General features: G+C 35.7%; 1 protein-coding gene across 1 annotated transcript; it reads left to right on the plus strand.

Moving 5' to 3' along the window:
• Positions 1-7,815: 7,815 nt before the first annotated feature.
• LOC119806536 (taste receptor type 2 member 140-like) lies at positions 7,816-8,754 on the plus strand. Its single transcript, XM_038318311.1, has one exon. The coding sequence runs from the start codon at positions 7,816-7,818 to the stop codon at positions 8,752-8,754; it is 939 nt and encodes a 312-aa protein (XP_038174239.1).
• The last annotated feature ends 2,636 nt before the right edge of the window (positions 8,755-11,390 follow it).

Raw genomic sequence — 11,390 nt, forward strand, 5'->3', positions numbered from 1 at the left:
TGATGCCCATCTTTCTCTTGAAGTAATTGGTGCTGCCAGAGGCTGATGTGTCTTACTGCTTTGAAAAGGCTTAAGTTCTTAAATGTTGTAAATGCCATATTCTGAAGGTCTCTGAAATATATCTCTATACATCTAGAAAATCTAACAAACATGACTATAAGTTTGACTATTTTTGATAATTATCTGCTAACCTGTATTTCTTAATTATACATTGCATTTTTAAATGGACTACACAATCACAATACCTTTATCAAGAGCAAAAATATACATATAAAAATTGACCTTAAATTTTCATCAAGAAACCAAGATCTATACCAATGCAAATTATTTATGTCTATATCATATCCCCCTTTAAATGTAAACAAACATTTATAGACCATATTTGGGAATATGGTTGCCATTTTCTCCATACTGCTTCCTACTGATTTTGGGCATAGTAATTCTTGGGGGGTGTTCAAGGTGACCATTCAGGGGTCTTGTTCCATCAAACAATATTGGTCTGGAAGCAATCCATAGGTTCTCATGTCTGTGGAAACAAAAGAAGAACCTCTTTTCCAAAGCAACATATCCTTAGACTCAAAATTTGGAATCAAGATACCTTTATGTTGGTTTAAATTAGCAGTCCATACAATTATATGTCTCTTCGTTCTTAGCTCCTTTACAGTCAGAAAATTCAAAGAAGACACAATAATATACATAATCTAGTCTCTCTGTGTGTATTTCATCTTTATGTGGCTTGTTTTTATTTTATTACTTTTTAATATATATTTTATATCTTTACTCCTCTAATCTATGACTGTTTATACTATGTCCTTTAAGACTTTTTTTTTAAAAAAATTACTTCTTTTTCAACTCTCTATACTCTTTTTCTTCTCTTGTCCAAGCCTATGTACATTTAATCATCACTCTGACCCATTTAGACGTCTTTTGTTTCTGAATCTGTCCTACTGTGTATCTGTAATCCTTTACTGTCCAAAAGGAATCCTTAAAATGCTAAGTGCTTCTTAAAAAGTTAAGCTGCCTCTTTGCTACAGATAATATGGCAGTGCCTGCTTGCCCTGCCTAACCCAGAATAGTGGAGCTGCTTGCACCTCTGAAGGATGCTCACTGTCCCACTTCAGGCACACAGCTGGTCCACATCACCATTAAACAAGCTGCAGCACTCTGCTCACAAACCCCATTGAAATGCTCTGTCACTGGATCCCCTGCCTGAAAGATCAGAGTTTAAGCTGGCAGCATGGCCCAGAAAGCTGTTTTTTCAAAACCACAGCTTTTGTTCTGCTATAACTAAATCAGGAAAACCTCTTTCTAAGGAGCCATATCGCTGCCTGCTTCTAGCAAACAGAGCCCAGCCAAGAAATGCCGCTACCAAACCATGATTAACTCTCTTCTTTTGTTTCCAGGATTCCCCTTCAAGTCCTTCCAGGTTCTACATGGATTTTAGCTAGCCACATTGGCTCAAATTTTTTGGAAGGAGGCTACTAGTTCTTCCTGTCCATCTGGCTAGCTTAGACACAAAGTAATCACACAGAAACTGTGTTAATTAAATCATTTCCTGGCCTATTAGCTCTAGCTTCTTATTGGCTATCTCTTACACATTAATTTAACCCATCTCCATTAATCTGTGTATCGCTACATTGCAGTGGCTTACCAGCAAAATTTCAGCATGTCTGACTCTGGCCACAGCTCCATGGCTTCTTTTTGACTCTGCCCTTCTCATCCCATGCTATAGGCCAAGCCAGTTCTTTATTCATTAACCAATAAAAGCAAAACACAGACAGATGAATGTGAAATGCTAACAGTCAAAGATGAAGTTCAATAAATGAAATACTATATAAGAGTCAAAGTATATGTTTCTTGGTGAAAATAAATAGAGTATCAATAAAAGATGAAATGCAAATTATGTAATGGAAACATTTCAAACACAATACAATCCACAGGGCAATAAAAATGGAAGTACACAGAACAATTTTCACTAAAAAGCAAATCTCAGAAAAATCTCACATTTTCAATACCAAGATGGAAGCTTTTCCAGTTTTCTTCTACTATGCTGCTAAGGTACTTGTAATCAACAGAACACAGCATTCAGCAGGCTTTTTTAAGCACCACTGAAATTAACTTATACAGAACACTTTTAGCAAGATTTCTGTCTGTTAGTAGCTTTCACTTCATCAACACACTAGATATATTGCCATACCTAGACAATGGAATTCTATCTCAGTGATCACAGCAATGATTTCTTGAATGATGTCTTGTTCTCAGCCTCAGATTGGTGTGTGTGTGTGTGTGTGTGTGTGTGTATGTGCCGCTTTTTCACTGAATATAATGAAGGCATAAGGCATTAATTACCATCAGATAATTGTAGAGAAGAGCAATTTCCTAAGGAGATACTATAGACAACAAGACACCTTAGAAAGAAAAAGTTCTTCTACATAAATCCAATTTATCTGCTGAAACAAATTCCTGATGTTGAAGAACCATTCATGATATCACCTGAGGACTGAAAAAATAACAAATATTTTCAACTTTAAAACTTTTAAAGCTGTGCTGCATGATATTCATACTTCGTGAACCCAAATTTCAAAAAGTCTAGACAAAGGAAAATGCTTGCAAAACAGTGAAAGAGAGTCTGCCTTCATTTGCATGCTAGTAAATAAGAATTCAGCTTTACCTCTAGGACCAGCAGTTGACGTTTGGGACCTGTAGTGATGGCAAACAATGCATGGTTAGAGTTGTTTTAGGATGGCAGTTTTTTTTCTATGAAACTAGCATTGAACTAAGGGTTTACCTTGGTTAATGTTATGTTCTTCCTTAGCATGGCCTATAGAAAGTAAAAGTCAGTAGAAAATCATTCAGACTGAAAGGTTTGTTTGTTTGTGTGTGTGTGTGTGTGTGTGTGTGTTTGTGTGTGTGTGTAAAAAATTATGAAAAAAACAGGTGATAAAGTTGAAAGAGAGCAAGAAGAAGTATATGGGAGAGTTCAGATAGAAGGAAAAGGATGTAGAAGCGATGCAAATACACTAAACTCTCAAAGGTAAATGAAAAAAATGAGCAAAAAGGACATAGGACTTCATTGTCCATCCAGAAACAGTATTGCTAGACCATTTTGTCAAGAGATTATTAATTATAACAAGTAACACAGGCTTATTTAATACTGAACATAATTTTTATCCAGTTAGTGTGAGAATTTGGTTTTGGAAAATCTTCCAATAGCATTGAAAATGTCTTCGGTATTACTGGGAGAAAAGATGTCCCTGATGATAGCATTCTTATTCCTTGAACTGTCTCCAGAATTGTTTCCTTAATTAAAGTTAACATACTGCATTCAATTATAGTTTATCTGTGTTCAAATAATGAGACAGTGAAGAAGGGTGTCTTTAAAGCCCATGGTGGAAACGATCCTTGTGCCATCTGGTGTGCCAATAATCTCAGTTTGTTTTGTTTGTTCAAAGTGGCTAAGATATCTAATCCTGCATTTCCTTACCTAAATAGGAGAAATAAGAATTTACTCTGGTGATATGTAGGCATTTGTTTTGTCTTTTCTTTGATTCTTTTATTTTAAGAATATTTTGATTAATTCTTTGAAAATTTCATGGAATATATTTTAAACATATTATCTCACTCCTCCATCTGCTCCCATAACTGTCGCCTCCACTCTCCTCTATCTTCACACCCAAACTTGAGTTCTCATCATTTTTCTTCAACCACATGGAGTCCACTTTTTGTTGCTGTATTATTCTTGAGATGGGGCCTGGCCCAGTGTGTGGTTGACTCACTAATTCTACTGATTCTTCTTCCACAGCTATCAAAGCTTGTAGTTTCTCAGTTAGAGGTAGGATTTTGTGTCTTCCTTCTTCTTTGTTGGGGTTTTGTCTAGCTTGAGCTTGTTCGGGTTTTTACATGTTGTTATGATTCCTATGAGTTCAAATGGCCAACTGCCCTGTTTTATTGAAAAAAAAAAACAACCAGTTTTCTTGCTGTTACCCACTCTTTCCATCTCTCACAGTCTTTTTTTGTCCTCTTCTGTGAAAATCCCTGAGAACTGAGGGAAAGAGTGTTCATGAGTGCTCATTTTAGAGTTGAGAAGGCCCCAGTCTTTTGTTCTGTACATATGGGCAAGTGAGGGTCTCTATTTTAATTTTCAATTACCACAAGAAGTTTCTCTGATGGGGGCTGAAATACACTATGATCTATGGATATAGCAACAAGTCATTTAGAGTCTTTAAATTCATTTCGTAGATTTTCTGAAAGTTTAATACAATGTGTTTCAATAGAGCAAGAAGTCATCGGGAGTCTTTAAATTAATTTGGCAGTTCCTTGAAAATTCAATACAATATATTTTGGATCATATTCAGCTCTCTCCAATTCTTCCAACTGACCCTTATACTCTCCATTCTCCCAACTGATATATTCTTCCATCTATCTGAGGCAGTGCTTTATCATGTTGTTCTAAAGGTGAAATACATGGGAACACTCTCTGTTGCCAGTCTCATCTTGTCTGGTTAAGTCTGGCCATCCTAGGAACTGCTTACTCTTCATGTGGAACCTCAAGTGTTTCTTGTGTAGAGCAGAAGATACAGAGGAGGAGCTCAGGGGTGCTCATTAGGGTGGTATGTTACTTTCTCCTGGCAGATACAAGTTCTGTTACTTTTAAAAACCTTGCATTTCCAGAGGAACCTAGAATCCTCTACACAATGCCTCACCCCTGTAGTGTTTTGCATTTCTCTTAGTCTCCTTTCTCTTTTTTTGTTGTGTGGAAGGAGCCATGTCAGGAATCTTCCTGTGTCTGCAATGTTGGTATGCTCACTCTTCTATTTTTAGCAACTTCCCCTTAAATTTTTTTACATACTTATTATGCATGTTATCTTTTATCTTTCCAGTATAGCTGTTCTGTAATTGTTGGGCATTTGCTCCAGGTTACTGAGGTTTTGATCCAGTCTCCACACTAGGATACCTCATGCTTTGCCTGTAAAATCTTTATAAAGGGTTTGTTTTAAACAGTGTTTTATTTATCTTTCATGGCTGTTTTGGAGTAGTTATCCTCCTACATCCATCTCTTCACAGCTAGGCTAAGTTTACCATTGTGCACCATCACATTGATTTTACTGTAGCCTTTGACACCTGTATTTCTGTCTTCCTGGTTCCTTTTATTGCCTTTTATTCATTAATTCTTTGATTATCTTTAGCTCCTGAAAAGTTTTATTGTTATACTTTGATGGGATAGAAGGATAGATTATTGAATCTATTATGAAAAGAAAAAAAGGAGGATAGAGATATGATAAGATTAAATAGTAGATTATTGAATCTACTTTTTAAAAGCAACTACTAGTTTTAACTATTCTGTGTTGGATTGGACTTTTATATATTGCATAAAATTGTATATTGATATAAATTTGAGATTAATTTTGTTAAAGCATATTGTACATACATTTCTATCTCCTCAAGGTATTGTATTTATACAGCTCACATAACAAAGCAATGCAAATTCCTAGCCCTTATAAGTTATTATTACCAAGTATTTAAGATAATAAAAAACGCAGGTTAATATTTAATCATGTATTTCAGTTCAACTTGTAGAGTCATATTAAGTATGTTTTCAAGGTCAAACGGATACATTTTGAATAGACAGATTGTCTTCAAACACTTCAGAGATCTACAGAATATGATATTTAAAATGTTTTATTAACAAAGGTTCTATTTTTATGACAATGAGGCAAGTCTGCTCCTGGCAGCACCAATTATTTCAGAGAAGATAATGAACACTGAAGAAACTCTATATAAAGTTTATTTTCTTTGTGACAAAAGCAAGTTACTGGGCAAGAAAGTGCCCTTGCCTTGACTGCCAACAGTGTGCTGTCCTAATTGGATAAGCAGGACACAAAAGAGAGTGAATGCCAAAACTTGTCTAGACAAGGTGGGACAGTCCTCCAAAAGTCCCACTTAATAGAAAAGTCTGTTGAATATTATAGGTCTTTATCATGAAGATGGATTCCCTAAAGTTGCAGAGGAGCTTTGGGTGACTGTCCAGGCATTCAGTTGTTTCTGTCATTACTCACATCTTTTAGAAGTATCTTGCTTATACTTCTTGCTTCATCAGTTAATATTATTTCCTTCTCAGATCTCTGAGTTAGTTGAAGGCTAGGCAGTTATAGTTTTCCTTGTTTATGAGATTCAGAAAAGATATTCATTAAAGAAGTTTAAAATGAATAAGACTGAGAGATATCAAAAGATAGTTTTGGATGTTCATGATAGAAAGTAAATTAGGTAGACTTTGGACTCATGGAGATAGAATAGATATGGAGTATTTTCTCTGAATTTGTCAAATAGTAAAGGACTAGACATTGCTGATGTACTTATTCCCTGTATATATTGTATACAGTTATTGTACATAGTTTTCCTTCTATTAGTTATAGCCTTCTTTTTAAAACTTAGAAAAATGGTAAATATAGTGATATTTTATTTATTTACTAATAAATAAAACTTGCCTAAAGAGTGCAAAGTCAACCACACTAGTTAGCCACACAGGCCAGGCAGTAGTGGCATACACCTTTAATACCAGCAGCCACACTAGTTTGTCATAGAGGCTGGGAGGTGGTGCATGCCTTTCATTTCAACACTAGAGAGGAATATAAGGTGGGATGAGACAGGAACTTGTTCTCTTTTCAGTCTGAAGATCTGTAGAGGTAAGAGCTCTCTGGGGGTTGGCTGCTTTGTTTCTCTGATCTTTGGGTAAGCTTTGCTTATTAAAAACAATGAAATAGCACTATATTGCTTCATTTCCTGCTTGTCTAGGTCATGTATAATCCTTGAAGCTTGTGATGTTGGCAATGGAGGAGATACTGATTCAAAGTAGTGAGAAATGCTTCTATCAGAAGGTCCTAGGTGCTAAGTGTAGCAAATGTACTAACAAAGGGAGATAAAGAGATTAGGAAAGATCTTTGGTCTGTGTATATATTCACTGAAATTCTTTCTTTGAGAGCATGGTAGGACAATCTCTAGATTTGCTCATATACAGAGATGAAAGAATGACAACATTTGAGAAAATGTATATTTTATTACATCAGTTATCCTTGGAAACTATTTTATACAACATCTTGACAACTATAGCAGTATAATCATCACAAAAATGCCTGAAAATACTAATCTTAAAACAGATTTATTAAAATGGTGAACCAATGACATTTGAATCTTTCTCTTCTTTTGAGTAGCAGTGTGTGTGTATGCATGATTTTTTAAGACGATTATTTTTCTTAATATAGGATATCTGAGGGACAATAATATCTATGAGACTTATAGGCAACTCTGATACTTTGCAATAAGAACTTTGGGAAGCATTTATAGTTGCCAGGACAAGCATTACCTTGATATATTTAATAAGTTTTTCTGTTATATGTCAGTCTCAATTTGGTTAATGGCTATGAGTTACAGTTCCTTAATGTTACTTGTCTAGAAAGCCCATTATCTAGATTAAAATATTTATAAAGAAAAACTAGTAAAAACCAGTGCATATAAATATATCTTTATTTGATGACAGCAAATGAAAATTCAGTGTTTCTTCCATATCTACAAAAAGACTTGCTGTGTGTAAGACACATAATATCTGGATAGACTATAACCTAACTGACTTGGAGGTTCTAAAATTTTCTGCAGAAAATTATGGACCAAATCAGTAATGAATTGATATTTGATTGACACTGTGTATAGGGGCTCATGACAGTGAATGCTACGAGAGTTCAAGAATTTCATAGTGTTTTAGAAGACCGATTAACACATCTTCATCAGTGTATCAAGAACTAAAGCATCCTTCTAGTAACAATGAGTTATATTCTACATGTCACATTAACATTTATTTTAAGTGTGGAATTTATAATAGGAAACTTAGGAAATGCATTCATGGCAATGGTGAACGTCATGGACTGGGTCAAGAGAAGAAAGATTTCTTCGGTGGATCAGATCCTCACTGCTCTGGCCCTTTCCAGAATCATTCTGATCTGGTCATTAATTGCACATTTATTGGTTTCATCCATCTACACAACTTTGATGATGCCTGGAAAAGTAATGAGAATTATCAAAATTTGCTGGACAGTGACCAATCATTTCAGCATCTGGTTTGCTACATGTCTCAGCATCTTTTATTTTCTCAAGATAGCTAATTTTTCAAGCTATATTTTTCTTTATCTGAAGTGGAGAGTAAAAAAAGTGGTATTAGTGACATTGCTTGTATCTTTGCTCATCTTGGTTTTAAACATTTTAGTTATAAACACACATATTGATGTCTGGATTGATGGACATGAAGCAAATGTGTCCTACAGTGCTATCACAAATAACTTGGCTCAATTTTCTAGACTTGTTTTACTTGTCAATACTATGTTCACACTCATCCCATTCACTGTGACTCTGACATTGTTTCTCCTGCTCATCTTCTCCCTGTGGAGACATCTGAAGAACATGCAACACAACACTAAAGGCTCCAGAGATGTCAGCACCACAGCCCACATAAAGGCCTTGCACACTGTGGTCACCTTCCTGTTACTGTATATGATTTTCTTTCTATCTCTTCTTTCACTATGCTGGAATGCTGACTTTAATCATAGAAGTCTCATAGTATTGTTTTTACAGATAATGGGAATTGCTTTCCCCTCCGTCCATTCATGTGCCTTGATCCTAGCAAACAGAAAGCTGAATCAGTCCTTGCTTTCTGTGCTGTGGTGGATGAGGTGCAGGCTCATAGATACAAAACAGTCTTTTCCATAAAATACATTTGAATAAGCTTCTATATTCTGGAGAAAAATTAGTTCATAGTTGTCACAATTTAGGGATGACTAGGGTGGAGATCCTCATTCAGGCAAAGGGTTTAATAGAGATGCAGATAGTGTAGAGTTATCTATTAAGATTGCAGATACTACAAGAAAGGGCAAAAACATGGGAAATATCTATCTCATGAGAACAGGTTTTTGTTTTCCTTCTCAGAAAGTCATAATTGGGGAACATATTATACCATGCATATGTGGATCTGAGATTAGCTGACACCATCCAACTAAGTAGACATTATGTTTTCCTGGATTTCTGGCTAAGTAGGTAAAATAGACAATCCTGGAAAAAGGAGTTCCCTAAGAATACTAGTTTGCGATGTAAGAGTTGTTACTTGTTTGTCATGCACATCATCTAGAATGTTACTAAAGTACGATCCCCAGGAGATGGGGTAAACTGTGCTCTTTTGAGAGCTGTGAGGAGAGAAAGACAGCCTGCAGCATGCAGTCACATCTGTTTTCAGGAGCACCAAAGGGAATAGAATCCACTATGGGTGTGGGATATAATATATGGAAGTCTTTTTATGTATTTAGACTTTCAAAATTATTCAAATGTCTGTAACTTTATAGATTTAGAAGATTCTGTTTAGATTAAGAACTATTCAAACATTTTACAACTCTACAGACAAGGTGCAAGCATTGTTTTTGTTGTACAAAAATGTATTAGTATATTTAGACCACTTAAATATAAGAACTGGTATCTCTATTTTTATAAGTCATTAAACTTTTAAAGATTTTAAAATAATCAATGAAAAACAAATGAGATGTGTATGTGTATGCATTCAAGTGAGGCACTTAAAAAAGAAAACAATAACTGTGTTCATGTAGGAATGACCTTTATTCTCTAAAAATGTCATGGAATAAAGTATAAAATCTAACTCAGACATAAAATATACTTAATTCATTTTTCAGATGTAAGAACAATTTAGAAAACTTAGAAAGAAATTATGAGCCAGTGAGTAAGCATTTTTACATTTTAAATATTTGGTTTACTATTAACTGTTCCGGGGAATGAAACTTATTCCTACATTTTAAAGTCATCTCTCTCTCTCTCTCTCTCTCTCTCTCTCTCTCTCTCTATATATATATATATATATATATATATATATATATATATATATATATATATATATATATATATATGTATAAGTAGAGTTGCTAGCTGTACACATAGCGAGAGAGAAAGAGAGAGAGAGACTTTAATTAAAAAATAAAAATGCTTTCAGTTTATCCCAAGTTTCCTATGTATATTATTAAACCAGTGAATCAAGATTTCTTGAAACATGTTTATCACTAGGAATTCTTTTCTAATTAATTCTTATTATATTTATTATAAACATTTTAGTTTTTATGCCAAATGTGTTTATGGAAGTGTTTTTGTCAAACATCTCAGCAGGAATTTTGTTGTAACATTTTATGTTTATGTTTGTGCACCTGAATTTTCCTAAGGTGACAAACAACCAAGTGAACATAGGCATGAAAATTTAGTCTAATGTAGAAGTGACTCACATTTAATTAACTCAAATATTGTTTTACATGTATTTTTTTATTAAAAATTTCTGCCTTCTCCACGCCTCCCACTTCCCTCCCCCCCTCAACTCCTCCTTCTCCTGTCCGAAGAGCAGTAAGGGTTCCTTGCCCTGTGGGAAGGCCAAGTTCCTCCCCTCTCCATCCAGGTCCAGGATGGTGAGCATCCAAACAGGCTAGCCCTCCCCCCGCAAAGCCAGTATATGTAGTTGGATCAAAATCCAGTGCCTTTGTCCTTGGCTTTTCAGCAGCCCTCACTGTCCACTATGTTCAGGGAGTCTGGTTTTATCCCGTGCTTTTTCTGTCCCAGTTCAGCTGGCCTCGGTGAGCTCCGATTAGATCAGCTCCACCATCTCGGTGGGTGGGTGCACCCCTCGCTGTCCTGACTTCCTTGTTCATGTTCTCCCTCCTTCTGCTCCTCATCAGGACCTTGGGAGCTCAGTCCAGTGCTCCAGTGTGGGGCTCTGTCTCTTTCTCCATCCATCGCCAGATGAAGGTTCTATGGTGATATGTAAGATATTCATGAGTATGGCTATAGGATCTGGCCATTTCAGTCTCCCTCTCCTCAGCTGCCCAAGGAACTAGCTGAAGGCATCTCCCTGGACACCTTGGAACCCCTCTAGAGTCAAGTCTCTTGCCAACCCTAAAATTAATTAATTATCCCTTAATTAAGATATATACTTCCCTGCTCCCATATCCACCCTTCCTATATCCCAACCGTCCCATTCCCCCATCCTCCCCTTCACACTTTTCTCTCCCCATCTCTCCTTACCCCCATATATGTTTTTATCATAGAAATGTAGGCAAAACATACACAAACTTAATCAAATAAGGGAATTATTTAAAATTATTTGGGTAAAGAAGGGAAAGAAGTTTAGAGGGATTAACATGGCTGAGTGGTTACATGCCCTGTCTCTCATGTATAGAAACCCAATTTTCCTTGATGTTAATTAGAGTAATAATCTCTACAGAGGGAGGCTCTTCCTTAATTTTAGGTGAAGTATCCAGGAGAAGAAGCTGTTGACAGCCACACTTAAAATCTGATGGAAAAAC

Source organism: Arvicola amphibius, chromosome 2 (assembly GCF_903992535.2).
Source record: "Arvicola amphibius chromosome 2, mArvAmp1.2, whole genome shotgun sequence".
Lineage (NCBI taxonomy): Eukaryota > Metazoa > Chordata > Mammalia > Rodentia > Cricetidae > Arvicola > Arvicola amphibius.